The sequence below is a fragment of the Leptonychotes weddellii genome, chromosome 3, assembly GCF_054177405.1.
Source record: "Leptonychotes weddellii isolate Sample4059 chromosome 3, ASM5417740v2, whole genome shotgun sequence".
NCBI lineage: Eukaryota > Metazoa > Chordata > Mammalia > Carnivora > Phocidae > Leptonychotes > Leptonychotes weddellii.
Window position 1 is genome coordinate 148,395,411 of NC_138371.1, and position 19,354 is coordinate 148,414,764.

Sequence of the window (19,354 nt, forward strand, 5' to 3'; positions counted from 1 at the left end):
GGAAACAAACTGAGGGTTGCTGGAGTGGGGGGTGGGGTGGGAGGGATGGGGTGACTGGGTGATAGACAATGGGGAGGGTATGCCCTCTGGTAAGTGCTGTGAATTGTGCAAGACTGTTGAATCTCAGATCTGTACCTCTGAAACAAATAATGCAATATATGTTAAGAAAAAAAAAAAAGAAGAAGAAGATAGCAGGAGGGGAAGAATGAAGGGGGGGAAATCGGAAGGGGAGACGAACCATGAGAGACGATGGACTCTGAAAAACAAACTGAGGGTTCTAGAGGGGAGGGGGGTGGAAGGATGGGTTAGTCTGGTGATGGGTATTAAAGAGGGCACATTCTGCAATGGAGCACTGGGTGTTATGCACAAACAATGAATCATGGAACACTACATCTAAAATGAATGATGTAATGTATGGTGATTAAAATAACAATAAAAAAATAAAATAAATAAAAAAATAAATTCTAACTCTCATTTACAGAAAATAGAGGGATAGAAGACATGGAGACTAACAGTATTGGGGTCCTGCCCTTAAAGAGCTAGATTTATAAGACATTCTAGAAAAGGTAAAATAATGACAGAAATCTGATCTATGGTGGCCAGGGGCTAGGGGTAGGAGGGAATTAACTGAAGAAACTTTTTGGAGTGATGGAAATGTTCTATACTTGACTGTGATGATGGTTCTAAGACCCTTCAAATGAAGATTTAAAAAAAAAAAGATTTTATTTATTTATTTGACAAGAGAGAGAGAGAGCACAAGCAGGGGGAGTGGCAGGCAGAGGGAGAGGGAGAAGCAGGCTCCCCACACAGCAGTGGGAGCCCGATGCAGGACTTGATCCCAGGATCCCGGGATCATGACCTGAGCCAAAGGCAGTCGCTTAACCAACCGAGCCACCCAGGCACCCTCAAATGAACATTTTAAAAGGGTGAATTTTATATGTAAATTAAACCTCGAATAACCCAAGTCCTCTTCAATAAACCTGAATGTTTAATTAAGAAGAGTATTCTGACTATTCTGTTGCTTTTTAAAACAAAGATCTTAAAATACAAAAGTATTTTCTTTTAAATAATTTATTTGACAGAGAGTGAGACAGTGAGAGCAGGAACACAAGCAGGGGGAGTGGGAGAAGGAGAAGCAGGCTTCCTACCAAGCAGGGAGCCGGATGTGGGGCTCAATCCCAGGACCCTGGGATCATGACCTGAGCCGAAGGCAGACGCTTAACGACTGAGTCACCCAGGCGCCCCCAAAAGTATTTTTAAATTAATATTTTCATTTTATTTTTAAGCCTAATCACAAGATTTTCTCTTATCTTGAGCTACGACTAATTTGTTTCATTTCTACCTACCGATATGCCAAAAGGGCAGTTTTTCCCTTAAAATGTGTTTATATGGGATTCCATATATAAAGAGCTATATGAAACAAATTATTACCTAGTCACAAATATAGATATACAAACTAATGCAATCCCACATCACTTACTAAAATACTCCTACAATAATGTCTCTTTATAGCTCAAAACCATCAGTGTCTACTGAATAAAATCTAATTTTTACCTTGCTGTTCAAGCTGCCTTACCCTCTGACCAAAGCCTCCATTTCTATAATAATTCCCACTACTCTCCCTCCTAACACCTACATGATCCCTCTAACAGAATTCTTACCATTACCTACACATAAACTGTGCTTTCTCACCTTTTGCTCATGCTTTCATGCCAGACCAGAATGCCATTTCCTTTAACACATTTATAAGCACCTGCCTTTGTATTTTTCACCATTACCCAGAAAATAAAGTCAAGTATAGAAACTATGTCTTATAAGTCTTTATAGGGCCAATGGTTAGCACCAAGTAGTAATCCCTGAAACTTTGTTGGATTAATTGACTACTTAACCTCCTAAAACCAAAATCCCATGCATCTGAGATAAAGCAGCTGAAGGAACTAAGTGGGTTTAGCTTAGAGAAGAAAAGCAATTCCCCATTTTAACCATAATCTCCTCTACTGTTTCCACTTTGTTCTTCTACCACTTCAACCCATATCCCTGACTCCTCTTTATCTACCAGTCTATGAGTTCCCTCCTTGGCATCACTTTCCTTTTTACCAAATGGTCAATGTCACCAAAAACTTTCACTTTCTTTTTTTCTTTGACCTCCAGTCACACTTTAAGCTTGAACTAACTCAACCAACAGTTTTTCCCATTTCTTTGTTGAGTGGAAAAACTTAAAATATCACGCTGACTGGAATTTTAAATATTTAATTTTAATAATAACAATAGCAGCAGCAGCTGACATTTAGTGAGTACTTACCCTGTACAGGCACAATGTTCTTTTAATAATCCTATAAGATTACAGGTAAAGAAACAGACAAAGAAATGCTAATTAACTTGCCAACTTAGATAGGAAAAGGTAGAACTGGGATTTGAACTAAGGCAGTCTGCCTGTAAGACTGATTCAGCCACTGAACTATAGTTCTTCCCAAATGCAATGCTAAATTGCCATTCACACTCAGAATTGATCAAACTTTCCTTTACTGATTTCCAGTCCAACCCCGTTCCCCAAGTGAATGTTCTAATTTTGATTGGTTCATTCATACAAAAATATATTTACTGAGTCACTGAATAAACGAAATCATTATTCTCATATTCATCAGAGTCACTGAGACCAAAAATAAGAGTAAGACATGATCTTTGCCTTTTAAGTCCTCAAATGCCATCTGCCCCCTCACTCTCAGCAGAAATCAATAATATTTAATAGCACTTAATGTGCCAAGCACTTTACATATATGAATTCATTTAATCTACACAGCAATCCTCATTATCATTATCCCCATTCTACGTGTAAGTAAGGCATAAACAAAAGTAAAATAAAAAGTGGGACTACATCAAAATAAAAAGCTTCTGCACAGCAAAGGAAGCTATCAATAAAATGAAAAGGCAAACTACAAAATACAAGAAAATATTTGCAAACCATATATCTGATAAGAAGTTAATATCCAAAATATATAAGGAACTTATTTAACAGCAAAAACTAATAATAATCATTCAATTAAAAATGGACAGAGGACCTGAAAAGACATTTTTCCAAAGAAGACATACAGATGGCCAACAGGCACATGAAAAGATACTCAATATCACTAATCATCAGGGAAATGGGGCGCCTGGGTGGCTCAGTTGGTTAAGCGACTGCCTTCGGCTCAGGTCATGATCCTGGAGTCCCGGGATCGAGTCCCACATCGGGCTCCCTGCTTAGCAGGGAGCCTGCTTCTCCCTCTGACCCTCCCCCCTCTCATGCTCTCTCTCTATCTCATTCTCTCTCAAATAAATAAATAAAATCTTAAAAAAAAAAAAGGGAAATGCAAATCAAAACCACAATGAGATTATTATCTCACACCTGTTAGAATGACTGTGATCAAAAAGACAAGGAATAACAAGTATGGGCAAAGATGTAGAGAAAAGGGAACCCTGTGCACTGTTGATGGAAATGTGAATTGGTACAGCTGTTATGGAAAACAGTATGGAGGTTCCTCAAAAATTAAAAAACAGAACTACCATATGATCCAGCAATTCTACTTCAGGGTATTTATCCAAAGGATATGAAAACACTAACTCAAAAAGATACCTGCATTCCATATTCACTGCAGCATTATTTACAATAGGCAAGGTATGGAAGCAAACTAAGCGTCCATCAATGCAAGAATGGATAAAGAAAATGTGGTATGTATATATGTACATATATATATACATATGTATACACACACACACAGAGAATTATTATTTGGCCATAAAAAAGGAAATCTTGCCATTTATAACACCATGGATGAATCCTGAAGACATTATGCTCAGTGAAATAAGACAAAAACAAATACTGTAAGATCTTACCTATATGTGAAATCTAAAACAAAACAAAAAGCCTGAACTCACAGACACAGAGAACAGACTGGTAGCAGCTAGAGGTGGGGAGGTGGGGGTGGATAAAGTGGGTATAGGTGATCAAAAGGTAAGGTTATAAAATAAATAAGTCATGGGGATGTAATGTACAGCATGGTGACTATCAATAATACTGTATTGTTTGTCTGAAAGTTGCTGAGAGTAAATCTTAAGAGTTCTCATCACAAGAAAAAAATTGTTTTAACTGTGGTGATGGATGTTTACGCTTACTATGGTGATCATTTCACAATATATACAAAAATGTAATTGTTATGTGATACACATGAAACTAACATAATGTTATATGACAATTATATCACAATAAAAAAAATTTTTAATTTGAAGCAAATAAGTCATATTATACCCAAGGTCACACAGCTAAAAAGTGGTAGAGCCAGGACTGAAAACCAGTCTAGCTTCAGAGTCCAAGCTCTTAACCACTTCACTAAAATGCCATCAAAGTCACTGACTCCATTAGGTTTGCATCCCTCAACTACTCTACAGGACATGTAAAATATAATCCGCAGTAATTAATTCATTCAACACTGACATAACTCATTTGCCTTGTTTTTGTTCCTTGAACACAAACTTGTTCCCACCTCAGAGCCTTTGTAATTTTCTAAAACACTCTTCCTTCAGATCTGCCTTCCCATCATTATGATTCAACTCAAATCTCGAGATCTGTCCTGACCACCCTACCTAAAATAGCTCTCCCACTATAAATCGTCTATCACATATAATCGGCTTTATTTCTTTCATACTTACTTATCACTATCTGAAACTATCAGTTGTCTGTTTCTCCCCACTAGAGTGAAAGTTCCAAGAGAGTAGAGCTCTTGTCTATTTTGCTCACTGGTACATCTTCAGCACATAAAACAGAGCCTGGCACACAGCAGACAGCTGATATTTACAGAATGGATACCAAAAACTGTGCTGTATGTTGGGATTACTAAAATGAATAGGATACGGTTCTTATCCTCAATAAACTCTAGTCTTTATAAATACTAACTCCTCCCTTTCTATATTAAAGGAAGACTAGCCCTTAATTTTTTTCAATGGCTAACCTCTCCACCTGATATCTTAAACATGTTTCTGAGATCTCTCTTTGACCTCTCCATCAATTATCCTCTCTCTCACTTCTTTAATTTCTCCTTCTCCACTCACTGAACATTTCCCACCCACTCTCCCATATTTGAATATCCAGTCCTCAACCCTGCAACTCCCTGTTACCCCAACATCTCTCAATGACTCCTCACATCTCTCTATGACCACTTCCTCAAAAGTTACCCAGTGACCTGGAAAATGTTCTCACTTTTTTAAGCATTTAACACTGCTGAGAACTTTCAACCCACTTTCTTAAGACCAGAGGTGCCACTGTCTCACAGCTATCTTAATTCTTTATCTCTTTTTTTTTTTCAGCTTCCTTCACTATCTCCTCTCTCTCACACCTTTAAATTTGAAGCTCACTAGAACTTCATCCTCTATTCTTGCTCCATTCTCTGTCTGAAAGATCTCATCTTCTCCTCTAACTCAACTAGTGCTCCTATTCAAGTAATTGTACCGTTTATTCACAACCTAAATCCTAGCTCCACTTGCCCTGTCATATTTAACAAAAATTTGATTGAATTCTTAAGCAAATCCTCAATAAAGGATAGTTGCAGGCTCACTTAGATAAAATAATGTGAACTAAAATAAGCAATAATGTTCTGAACAAGCACTAGAAGGCAATATTACACACCTTAAGGTTGGTTTCCATGACTACTTCTTGAAATATTTGAACTAATTCTTCATTAATTGTAATTGACAGGTTGTACAAAAATGGATCAATGACCAAAAATCACTAATAAATGTTATATATCTGATTAATCTATATTAATTTTGTCTAAAACTGTTAATATAGCTCTAGATACACAAAACTGTGTATTTACACAAGTATACTAGTAGAAAGTTAAAATAGAAATACCAGTCACAAATTATGTCTGGAACAACATACAAAATAAATTCAAGTTCTTTGAGAGGGGTTTGTAAAGATGTACCTAAAGTGCCATAATTCAGAGACTCACAGCTCAAAATTATACCTATCAGAGCAAACTGTCTAATGACGTTTTGTGCTGTTTTCAAAAACATGAGCAAGAAATAGGTTTGTGCCACTGTGGCCTTCAGTTTAGATAATAAAAGGTAGTTACATACATTTATACCCGTATGATAAACTGCCCAATCCTGTAAACAATTATAGACATGAGAAGACTGGTTTACCCAGAAAAAGTGTGAATAAAGCTCCATCTTCACAACTCTGCAATGGATAAGCGCACCAGTACACAATAGTAAACTACAAATACCTGATGTAACAGCCTAGTCCCTTTCATAATTAAAGGACATCTTGTTATTGCCTAATACACTGCACATTCAGTAAATGCAGTAAACTCTGGAACTTATTTGACAAAATACTACTATGCTTTCCCCATGTGTTGTAAGAAGCTGTGAGAAAAAAAGATGAAGCCAACTCCCAATTACCACTGTCAAAGCCAAGCTGGTGAAACAAGTCAATCATCATCCTTCAGGGTATGTGGCATGTAAGGACATGGAAAAGAACACAATAGGAGAGCCCTCAGCAGAAAGACACCCACATTTTAAGAAAAAGAAAATGAAAGTGATTTAACATCTCCTACATCAAGGAATCTGAAGATACAGCGAGCCTAGTAAGAGATGTAGGAGCCAGTCAAATTTTCTAGTTGGTGGCAACTAAACATTGTATAAGCAGTCATATTTCGAAATTCTACAGCTTTTCCCCTTTCCCTACAAAACCCCTTCACCCCCCTTTACTCTAAAGCCTATAAATGGGAGGAAATAGAACATAAGATGAAGGGAAATGGCTGATGGGACATCAGAACACAAGTGCAGCTGCAATCACATCTCTAGAATACCAAAAGGTCCAGTTACCAAAGTACAGCTCTAAAAATCTCTATCAGACACCCTTCACATCCACATAAATCTCCTTCTGCACCCCCCTTTGCATAAATCTCTTAAATTTAAACTCCATGCCTTATCCAACAGCATGATTATCTAAAACTCATCCTATATATATGATACTATCCTTAACCTATACCATTGCTCCCCTTTAGTGAAAGGCAGATTTTTTTAAGGGAGGTGGAAAGTGGAGGATGGAATATCACGGGGGGGTGGGGTGGGTAGAATACGTGCAAATACCATTGCGGCAGAGATACTGGAAACGCCACTTCCCTCACCACTCTTGCAAATTCTCTCCGTGCAATGCCGTCTTACCCTCTACCAATCCCTCCTCCCTCCTCAACAATACACACACACGTGTCATAACCGACCTGCACCATCACCTTTTCTAACATCACATGCTACCTCCCACTCTCACTAACCCCCCACAAAGACAGTCACACACACACGGTAGAAATTGTTGCCACCGCACCCTATCTCAGTAAGTGCTTCCACCAGCCAGCATCACGCGCTTGGAGAAAGACAGCTCAGTAAACAGGTATGCAGACACACATACATGCATACATACATACACACGCACGCACACACATGCGGCATGTGGCCCAAGGAATAGCACTGGAGACCGCACCTGGAGGCTGGGTGTCCAGCGCCGCTGCCCCCCTGGTCCCTGTCACTGAGCGCAGCTGTGTAAATCCTCCGGTAGCGGTCGGCCAGGGCCCGGCCTGACAGCAGCAGCTGGTAGTGACCCCGGGAGTCCGCGGCCGGCAGCCCCAGCCCCAGCCCCGCGGCAGCCACGGAGCCCTCGGGAACCGGCATGAACAGCGCCCCCGGCGCCGGGGAGGAAGAGATGGTGGCGGCTGGGAAGAATCCGTCCCCGCCGGGCCCCGAGGAGGCGGCGGCGGGGGAGGCAGTCGCTGAGCACATCATCATCCTCGCCGCCGCCGCCGCCGCCTCGTCCCTGCGGGCCGGGCAAGCAGACACGCGCGCGCACACACAGCCCTTTTCCAACGACGACGGCTCCGGCGACGGCCTCTCGTTCCCGCAGCAGGAGACTACAAAGACAGCGTCCTCCTCCTCCGTCTTCTCCTTCTCCCCCCTGTGCCGCCCTCGCCGCTACTGGGACCGCTCATCTAACCCCGCCACCTCGGGAGTGTGAGGAGGAGGCGGTGCCGCCGCTGCCGCCGCCGCCACCGCTGCCACCGCCGGGGCTACCCGCAATGGGAAGCTGCCGTCCGCACTGGGCATGCGCCACTCCTCGCACATGCTCAGTAACTCCGGCCCGTTTCCCTCCCCACCCCCCCTCGCCACCACTCCCTCTGCCCCAGGGCTTTGGGTGTGGGGCGTTTGAGTTGTGTGGAATCTGAAAGAAATCCGCTTCTCCGGATTTTACTAGCAGCTTGAGGAAGAGTAAGGAAAGTGCTGCGAAGGCTGTCAGCTACAGGCTCTTGGCTTCAGGTAATGGGGTTCCTCTCCAGGTGGGAGAAGTTGGACCTGGAAGAGGGAATGCCCCCTCCCCCCCGCCGGAGAATGAGTGTTACGCACTCTTCTGCTACTTTTTCTCAAAGTGTGTGCTGCCAACATGAAGATTTACTGGGAACAGCGCTGGTTAATTCAGAATCAAAGGCAGAGAAGGCCAGCCAAACTGGAAGTATCTCTGGCGATTTTATTTTGGATTTTTTATCATTAGGATTAAAATGGATTTTATTTCGAAAAACAGGTAGTAAGCTAGTGCATTCTCTTTTCTTTGAAAGTAGAATTCACAGATAAGAAAGTAGAATTTACAGATAATTCACATTCCTAAGTTCTATTCTCAACATTTACCACAGAGCTAAACCTTAATGCTTTTCTGACATATTATGTTGACCCCACACTCATCCTTAGAGTCCACTTTTATCTCTTTGACAGTGGTCACTTAATGGCTTCTCTTTTTCTGCCCAGACTTATATTAGTAGAGATAATTCTTGAATCTGACCTGAAGCTATTAACTCTATGTGTAACATCTGAAAATGTCATATTTACCAAAGATCTTATCATTTTATCTCCTAAAATGTAACATTTGCTGAGTCCTTTGTGCCAAGGTATTCTACTAACCCCTTATAAGTAAGTGCTCTAGAAATGCATGTGCCAATGAATTCTGATTCCTAAGTTTTTCCATTTAACTCTCAATTTGAAGAGTTCACCTAATTCATACTCCTGACAAAAATCATTTCCTAATCCTATCATTCCCAGTACTATTTTATCTACTTACTGGCGCTTCTTTTAAAAAAGATTTATTTGTTTATTTATTTTGGGGGGGCTTGCATGCTTGTATGCACAGGAAAGGGGGGGACACTCCTAGAAACCCAGGACCCCTGAGACTTTGGCCTGAGCCGAAACCACGAGTCCACTGCTCTACCCACTGAGCCACCCAAGCACCCCTCTACTTACTAGCTTTTAAGTCTATGCCCTTTCCACAAATGTGCTTCTCAAAAAACAAAACCCAAAACCTTGTTTAGTATTTTGAAAAGTATAAACAAGGAGTGGAGAAATAAATTAATTCTAGCTTTTGGGGGGACAAAGTGCTAAAGTAGTGCATTTTACCTGGGGCTTTAACATATGGATGTCATTTTGATTTTAAAAAAATGATAGTTATAAGTGGGATAATAAAAACATAGGGACAAAGGACTGGCATGGGAAGTCATGGTATTTTAGCACTGTGAGTAGTCCTGTTAAACAGGTTTTGTACTTGTGTCCTTGTCCTCAACTATGAGCTCATAAACAAGAGCTTCTTATTTATCTTTGTGTCTTCCTCAGCCTCTAGTCTAGAAACTGGCACATAGTAGGTCACCAGTAATTATTTGTTAAACTAAATTCCTGTCCTGATGCTTCAGCACAGTTTTAAACCTCAGCATTGCATAGGAAGCTCCCCCTCACCCCCAACCCAAAGACAAGGTATTGAAGCAGTGAAGTGCTAGTACAGTTAAAGGCCTGAACAAGTAGGAGCTGCAAGGGCTCATTACTGTTGATGATCCAGCCAGGTAGCCAACAGGTTCTGACAAACCAGAATTTAGATCCTGACTAGGCTATTTGTATGTCTTTGGGTAAATTTCATCCTCTGAATAATGGTCAAACTAATGTTGCATGAGATTGTAGGAGGACTTCAAACATCTAGGATGTCCACCTTGGCACATGGCCTTTCACAGATTGTAACACACAGAACAAAACACTAGACTTTTCCGTGAGGACAGTAAAGGTGTCTGTGTCTGTTCCCCCATTACATTCTCAGCTCCTAGTACAGGCTCTGGCCCTAAGCAAGAGAGAACCATGTATTGGCTGAATGAATGAATGAATGTCGCCTGCAAAGAGAAGCATTTCCAGTTCAGGTTTAGGTAGTGGCTTGCTCAGTCACAGCCCTTTCGGAGTTTCTAATGGGGATAGAACCCAGCGGTGGCACGGTTCTCAGAGTTCTTCCCACCCTTTAGTTTCGCTTCAGTTTTTACCACACGCTTCTGTCCCAGGCAGGCCTCTTCCTGAGCCTTCTGGGTACACGCAAAAACCCGGTAACTGGATAATTTCCTGCGAAACCCGTTGTCATTGAGCGGTGCAACTAGGCGTGCGCGGTGTCGCACACATGCTCACTTAGGTGGCGGAGAGTGGCGTTTCTGTTGCGGTTGGCCGCATTTCCTTCCACGGCAGCGGCAACGGCCGCTCTACTCCAAATTGATAGCCAATGCAGTTTTTTCTCTTCCGCCGCCTCCTCTTTCCTGCCTGGGCACTGCGCGCTCCCTGGGCACTGCTGCAGCTACTGCCGTGGCAGCTGGGCACTTGGGAAGGTTCCCTTGGGTTGGTGGGGAATGGGGCGCATGCCGGGAACGAAAGGGCATTTGGAGTCACCCTTAATTCCACTGCCAAGGGGATTTGAGGGGAGGGTGGTCCCCAAGGCAAGTCGCGAGAGGCACCTGAACCGTCGCTGCAGACGGGAGCCGTGGGTTTCTCGCCGCATGCAAAGCAAGAGTCCCCTCCTGCCCATCCTGCGCGTACTACTACTGAATGCCTCACACTGCCTATGTGGTGGGCGTGGGGGTAGGGGGCTCTTGTTATTCAAGAAAATGCAGAATGAAAGAATATAGAGAGATTTGCTTTTGTTTTTCCAGCCCCACTGAGCGCGGCTCCAGTACTTTCCGCGCTGCCATCTTAGCTTTATCTTCTGGCCAGGCTGGGCGTGTGTGTGCCTTTGGTTCGGAGGGAGGGTGGAGGGAGCACTGGGCGGGTTGGATGTCAGAATTGGCTAGACAAGACTTCTGGACACAATCGCCCGCAAAGAATAACATTGAACTAAGGCAAATCCTGACTTTGCCCATTTTATAAGTGAAACACATGCGTAGTGTTTTTTAGTCTTTGTGGTTGATAATCATGTTCATTTCTCAAAAGCATCTCTCCTCTGATTGTGTAAGACTATGGCTTCATCTTTCATGCGTATAATCACAGATTTTGTCTCTCTTTTCCACTTGCAATTGCAAACCTGGGAGTACAATTTTCTAAACTCTTCAGATTTGTATTTTTTGTACTCTATATCTTTAAGGATATTTTTTGGGGGGTTGTTTTTTTTAAAGGAAGCCATCAGCGCTGATGTAGTAAATAACAGGCAGAAACCATAAAGTGTACGTAAGAGGACAATGATTGATGTTGTTAGTTTCATTTAAAAGGTTAATATTGTACTAAAGCTCTAAGATTACAAACACAGGAAGCACGTATGTTATGAGGAACACGGAGACTGCTGAAAATGCTGTGGTCAAGTCAAGAGTCGGGTTTGTTTCCCAAATTTGTACAACAGTGTTGGAACATTTAAAAACAAAATTGGTAGCTGAGACCATTTTAAAACAAACTTAGTGGCTGAGAACAATTTGGAAGGAAAAAAATGCTCAAGCTTGAAGAGTGACGAAATATTTCACTCTTTGGTAACCTTCCCTTAGGGACCATGATTCTACATTCTTGACAAAATGACCATATGCACTTAAAATGAAAATTATTTTATGTACTATATTTAATACTCCAAAATGAACAGAAAAAATTCAACATGGTAATTTAAATTCTTTTAAACAAAAATTGCATATTGGATCCCCTAGATATCTTGACCTCTTGCTTTAAACATATGTTATTTCTAGAGCCTTGGAAGATTCTGTAATTTGTAGGCATGAAGAATTAATGCTTTTTTATTTTTATTCATATTAGTTTTTAAAGATACAGATTTTATGTTTTCCTATAGACAAAAATTTAGATTCTAGGGGGCTTGAGGTAAATATGGATATTTTCAGCCCTGAAAAATTATTCGAAATGTGAGGATATTCTTTGAAGTATGTGAAATTCATTAATAAATATTTGAATGCAAATCATATTTTAAAAATCTTATTGTTGTGATGCATTTTAGTCCAAAAGAAGCTTTACAAATGATAAAGGCATATAAAGTATAACTCTTTGAAAGAGAAATGTAAGAACCTTGCATTTTAACCTTGAAAACTTCACTGTAGTTTATAAATTATTAGGTTGGTCATTATTACTAAGGTTAAATAGTTTAATAATTAAATCATATCTTCCTAAACCCTAAAGGACTATTGAAATTCTTACATAATAGTAATTTTATCATATCAACATTTCCTTGAAATATATTGTTGTTGTTGTCTTTTATTTTATTATGTTATGTTAATCACCATATGTTACATCATTAGTTTTTGATGCAGGGTTCCATGATTCATCATTTGCTTATAACACCCAGTGCTCCATTCAATACGTTCCCTTTTTAATACCCATTACCAGGCCAACCCATCCCCCCACCCCCTCCCCTCCAGAACCCCCAGTTTGTTATTGTTTTTAAGATAGTTCTTGGCTAAGCCAGATATCGGGATATATCTAAATGGCTCTAAAATGATTATACTAAGTGTGATCTTATTTTAAAGACATGTACCCTCTTTCAGGCTATGTTTTCTCATCAATAAAATGAGGATAATAAGAGCACCTACTTCATTAGATTCTTTGAGGATTACATTAAATAATATATATGAAGGACTTGCTTAGCACACTACCTGTCAGGCATAACTATTATTATTAATAGTATGTGTGGTCTCCCTTATTTGAGGTGTATCCCAGTCTCGTGCCAGAGGAAGAAACAAACAGTTATACACTTTGAGTTATATACACTTGGATTTGGAAGTATGTTTTTTTAACAGAGTCCTTTTCACAAACACAGATTTACTGTATCTTGACATGACAAGAAGAATAGAATCCAAAGATTGTTTCCCTAAAACACTCTGCTCTCCTCTGATTTGTTAATTCACAAAACATATTGCTTACTTTCATTAAGTTCAGTGAGTTTTTGGAATTCTAGCTGATGGTTGTTGCATTTTGACACATAATAGTCAAAACAGATCATAGTTTCTTCTCAAATGGCTGGTGGCTATGGTACACTTCTAGGGTCAAAAATTGTATACCATCCATGGCTCACATTCTCTGTTAATTTATCTGTAATTAACATGACAGTTTTAGCACCACTTGGTTCAAATTCCTTTTTTGATCAATATTTTTACTAACAAACTGAGGGTTCTGGAGGGGAGGGGGGCGGGGGGATGGGTTAGCCTGGTGATGGGTATTAAAGAGGGCACGTACTGAGTGGAGCACTGGGTGTTATACGCAAACAATGAATCATGGAACACTACATCAAAAACTAATGATGTAATGTATGGTGATTAACATAACATAATAAAATTTTAAAAATTGAAAAAAAAGAAAGTAAAAATAAATTGATTTATTAGTTCTTCATAATTAATTCTCTTAAAAAGATTTTGCCCCTTTTTATCATATCAGGTTTGCCTTCATACTGGGCCAGAAGCTGTTTAAAAGTTTTTAAAACATATAATACATGAAAAATAGTTTATACTTACCTAAATTAATTTTTGGTGACAATATTTTCTTAGTTTAGACAGAATGATCTTATCTGTATGATGTCACATGTTGGGAACTAAATTATTTATGTGGTAGAGCAAAGACAACATTGCTTCTGGAGAAAAACTGTGGCTTCCATACAAGTATTCCTAAAGTCCACCTCTACATGCAGGTGGGATGGAGTGGCAGTCATATGCTTATTTGTTCCTGAGTGCATTCCTCTCCATTTCCCTGCTCTGCTCTGTACAGCAAGGGAGTGAGCCCTGCAAACTACATTTTCTAGGCTCCCTTGCCAGCTAGCTTCAAATTAGATTCAGCCAATGGAGTGAGACAGATGGTTGGGAAGTGGAAAGAGGGGAAAAATCATGCCTCCAGACCTCCTACTCCCACCTCTCTTTCTGCTTTGGGCAACATGTCCTTTGTGGTTCTACTCCTGGGGGGCAACTTCTCCTTCCATGATCCAGTTCTAGCCAGGTAACCTCTATTGTGGAACCAGTTCTCCCTGGGCAGCCCCAGCTCACAGAATCTGGTAATAGCATCTCCTCCTTTGGTCTCTTCAGCTCTAGACATTATAGTGGCTTCCTGCAGTTATCAATCCTTAGATGCCTCTGTCCTTCATTGGGCTTTTCAGCTCCTTCACTACTGTTGCAATTAGTTCCTCATATTCAATTCCCTCTCTTAATGACCTGGCATGTGCCTTTCTGTTTTCGTGTTTGAACCTGAGTGGTATGGATAGTCTTCCATCCAAATAATAGACTTGATTTGGCTTCTCAGCCAAATGATGGCATTTTATCATCTCATATCTGGTCTTTAAAGCTTGTGCTTCTGAGTTCAGTCAGCAAAACAGAAACCTGGTTTGAAAACAAAGTTGATTGATTCAGCACACCCAGTCCAAATCTACCTCCCCCACCACCTTCCTTGCCTGCCTCTACTTTAAAGACTGGAAAAAGTGAAATACTCTCTCTGTGAACCTCTCCTGCATTTAGGGTTGGCTTTAGGACACAATTCAGGCAGCAAGAGCGAGGAAAATCTGTTCTTATTGCTTCTGTCTCTCTTTCACTTTAAAAATGGGCAGGATGGCTGACATTTGTAGCCATGAGACAAGAGGTATGAGATAAAGGCCAAGAACATCACTGACATTGGCCTTGACATTATAAAGTCATTGAACAAAGTTTTAAACTTGTTTTTATGCAAGAAAAAGAACTCTAAATTGTCTCAGCTACTGTTAATGAACTATTTTTTACTTGTAGATAAAAATGTTCCTACTCAATATACCAGCTCCAACATCTTGTCAAAAAAGTGTGCTTTCTATCTAGTTTCTATGAGTAGTCTGCCTGAAAGAAGAAATATTTATGAAAAAATAGTAAAAGCATAAAAATCCACTCATTCCCCTGGGTCCTGAATTTTCTTGCTTTATTCAAGTCAAATATCAGAAAGTTCACTGAATGATATTTTATATCATGCCATTGGATTTATTAAAGATTTCTGCAGTGATGTGCCTCCCAGATAACCTTCCAGATCTGAGGCACTTATTCCCCTAACTTCTGCAGTGTTGACTGCTCACAGCTAAGTCCCTTTTCATAAGTTACTCTTGGCTTTAGGGGGCTCTCTCACTCAAGGTTCCACTCCATCCCCAGAGGGAGTCTGCATCAAATAACGGGTAGATGTGGTGTACAAAGATCTGGACTTCTGACCTTAATTCAAGGTGATTCTGAAGAGCCATCCCTGCTCCAGAATTCTCCATGGAATTAGATAAGGCCTTTGTTGCAATTGCATTGCAGTTCCATTTCTTTCTCTCTCTTGACCCATCCTGCTTTCCTCACTCATTCATAAGCAGTATTGTTGAAAGCACTCAACAATAAACTTCCTGTATGCAAGTCTCCATTTCTAAGTCTGTTTCCCAAGGAAACTGACTTAAGTCATTTGGTATGGGGAGTGGTCTGAAAAAGTGAACTCTAAAATGGGATGGATATTGGAGCTTGATCATCCACTGGTTGGTTGGCAATGGGGATCCCATCTGTTGTGGACAGTTTCTAGGGTGGCCCCACGATCTCCATCTCCTAATATACCTACCCTTGTATAAGCCTTTCCCCCTGTGTGGGGTAGGTCCTGAAAATTTCTTCTAACCAATAGGATATGGCAAAAATGACAGGATGTACACGATTACACATATGTGATTAAGTTAGTATTATATTATCACTCCCACCTTGCTGGGACCTCCTCTTCCTTGTTGGCTTGGAAAGAACAAGCTGCCATGTGTGAGCCACCACATGGAGAGGTACACATGGCAAGGAGCTGTTGGTAGTAGCCTCTGGCCTATAGCCAATAAGGACTGAGTCCCACAGTCTGGCAGCCTGCAAGGAGCTGAATTCTGCTAAAAACCATATGGTTTTGGAAATGATTCCTTTCTCAGCTGAGTCTCAGATGAGACTGTAGCCCCAGCTGACACCTTGATTGCAGCCTTGCAGAGGATAGAGCTAAGCCATGCCCACTCTTCTAATGTACGGAAACTATCAGATAGTAAGTGTGTGATAAAGTCAGCCACTAAGTTTGTGACAGTACTATTATGCAGCAACAAAAAACCTAACAGACCATCACTGGTCCACTGGTGGTAGGCTGAGTGTGATAGCCCTGAGATGGGTAGAACTGTGCAATTGCTGAGACTTTCACTGGAGGTGAACTAAGATGGGATAGTTGCAGATAGAATGCATTTGTAGGTGCAATAGCCTAAGCTTTTGAGAGGCTTAAGGAAAGTGTTCATTATAAAGACATTGGAACTAGATTACTCTTGCTGAGCACCATAGATATACTGGGAAGAGACAATGAAATGCTGAAAGTTAGGGTTCCAGTGGTCTGAGACATGTCAGAAATCTCCTGCAAAGTAAAGGGTAAGTTATCACATCTCACACTTCCTACCACAAAGGAGGGACAACACTTGCTAAGCTTCTCTGAGTCTGCAGGCATAATATTTACTTGAGAATATTGCTCTGACACATTTCCTGAATGACACAGATGGCTGCCAACTTTAAGTACTGCCCAGAACAGTAAAGGGCTCTGCATTATCTCTTATCTCTGTGGAGGGAGCAGTTTTGCTTCTTAGACCATACAACATGACAGCGCCTATGATATTAGATGTACCAGTAGTGGGGAAAGATGCTATGGAGTGAATGGGAAATTTCCATAGGAAAATCACAAAGAAAAGGGTTTGAAGGGTTCTGAAGCAAGGTAAAAAAACAAAACAACAACAACAACAACAACAAACTTTTAGCAAATAAAATCATAAACTATAGAAAAATGGCTTCTGGTAGGTTATTTGGACCCTGATAGAGACAGAGCACCTCACCATGAGATGTCAAGTTGTTGAATTGCCTATAAGGAGCTAAGTTTTGTCAGACCCACTAACTCATAAGGTCCAGTGGGCCCAGTAAAACCTATGGTCAGAGTAAGTAATATATCCAGGATTGGACAGGAGCAGGGCCAGAGCACAAGTAAGCTGCATGGATGTGTGGCCAGACTTCTATGTCTATCAACCATTATTGCACAGGTACCAGTGCAATAATGGGGCCTGGAGCCTCTTCAATCAATATGGTTGCATGGGATTATGGAGTCCCTTAAGACTGGCTGGTGGAGGAGAAAAAAGGCTGAGTTTGGTTCAAGCATAGGTTGACTTGGTAAGTAGGTGCAAGCTGAAATGAACTGCTGCTACACTATGATCTGATAGTGAAGAAGCAAAATCCTCCCAATGGTTCACACTTCATGCATTGTCCATAACATCCATTTTGCACATAAAGAGCAGTGGCCTGAAGTAAGACTCATAGGTAGTGACAGATGGCTTTGGTAATTGGTAGGGGCCTGGAAGTAGAAAGATTGAAAGACTGGGGAGAAGGAAGGCTGCGGAAGAGACATGTGAATGAACCTTTGAGAGTGGGCACGGAGTGTGGCAGTCTTTCAATCAGATCACATGGTGATGCCCTTCAGAGAACATCCCATCATGGTAGAGACAATAAATGACCACACAGACAGGATGACTCCACCAGTTGATATCTGCTAGGCTCTGCTTTTGTCCACCCACTGGGGGCACAGAGAGCACATGCACAGAGTAGCTATGGTGCAGAGGTTATACATGGAACTTACAGTTAGTTCTCTGCCTTAACAATGCTGATCTAGCTACTGCCACAGCCAAATGTACAACCTGCCAACAAAAGAAACCAACACTAAGCCCTTAATAGAGCATGGTCTCTGAAGAAGACCAACCAGCCACTTGCAAAAAAATTGATTATATTCCATCCTGGAAAGGCCAGGGATTCAACTTGGGTGGGAGTGATACATATTCTGCTATGGATTTGCCTTCCCTGCCCACATTGGCCAGAACCATTATCTGAAGTCTTACAGAGTTCTGTTTCACAGATATGGGATCCTGAAAAGCATTGTCTGAGACCAGGGGGTTCACTTTATAGTAAATAATGTGTGGCAGTAGATATATGTTGTGGTAGACTCAATTATGACCCCACCTCCAAAATTATCCAGATTGTAATCCTTAGAACCTGTGAATATGTTACCGTACATGGAAAAAGGGGCTTTGCAGATGTGATTAAGTTAAAGATCTTAGATGATCTAAATTTATTTGATCATTTATTGGACTATCCAGGTGGGTCCAATGTAACCACAAGAGGTTTTTTAAAAAAATTATTTATTTTAGATAAAGAGAGAGAGGGAGTGTTGGGGGGCAGAGAGGGTGGGAATCTCCAGCAGACTCCCCGCCGAATGCAGAGCCCCATGTGGGACTTGATCTCACAATCCCGAGATCATGACCTGAGCCTAAATCAACAGTCAGCTACTAAACCAACTGAGCCACCCAGGTGCCCCAACAAGACTCTTAACAAGAAGGAGGAAGGTTGGTCAGAGTGAGAGAAGGCAATGTGACAATGGAAACAGAGTCAGAGAAGATGTGATGATAAGGAGAGGAGAGAGAGAGAGAGATTTAAAGATGCTATGCTGCTGACTTTGACTATGGAGAGAAGGCCATAAGCCAAAGATATGCAGGTGGCCTCTAGAAGCTGGAAAAGACAAGGAAATGAAGTCTTCCCTGGAGCCTCTGCAAGAAATATAGCCCTGCTAACATCTTGATTTTAGGACTTCTGACCTTCAGAAATATAAGATAGTAAATTTGGTTTGTTTTAACCTAGTAAATTTGTTACAGCAGTAAGAAGAAACAAATACAATGTCCATTGGATCCCTTACCCTAAAGTGCCACCCGGAACTTGCTGTTGATCGAATTGAAGGTGCAATTGGGGCACAAGTTACACATAATACACCTTAAATTAACAGCTATTACATGGCACTGTATCCCGAATAGGTAAAATATATGAATTCAAGAACCCAGAGTGAAAGCAGTAGTGGCCCTACTCCCAACGAACCCTTAGACAATATGTGACTAGGGACCAAGGACTCTCAGGGTGGGTGCTCCTACAAGGTAGACCACCTAGACTAGCAGAGGTTCTAGCTGAAGGGAAAGGAAATCTAGGACAGGTGGGGAGGAGGGTCATTATGA

At 41.1% G+C, this 19,354-nt stretch overlaps 2 protein-coding genes across 13 annotated transcripts in view; one reads left to right on the top strand and one right to left on the bottom strand.

Annotated features, from left to right (window-relative positions):
- Positions 1-8,076, bottom strand: part of MYCBP2 (MYC binding protein 2) — a 254,870-nt gene extending 246,794 nt beyond the window's left edge. For all 11 annotated transcript variants that reach the window (XM_081815062.1, XM_081815063.1, XM_081815067.1 and 8 more), the window contains exon 1: positions 7,517-8,076. In XM_081815062.1, coding sequence (XP_081671188.1) covers positions 7,517-7,818 — 302 coding nt within the window. In that variant the 5' untranslated portion in view covers positions 7,819-8,076. The remainder of the gene's footprint in view (positions 1-7,516) is intronic.
- Positions 1-19,354, top strand: part of SCEL (sciellin) — a 732,032-nt gene that overhangs the window by 426,020 nt on the left and 286,658 nt on the right. The window contains exon 1 of one of the 2 annotated variants that reach the window (XM_081815074.1): positions 8,214-8,343. The exons of the other annotated variant lie outside the window; for it this stretch is intronic. The gene's annotated coding sequence lies outside the window, so the exon portion shown is untranslated. Of the gene's footprint in view, positions 1-8,213; positions 8,344-19,354 lie in introns of those variants that run through there. 2 annotated transcript variants of the gene reach the window in all.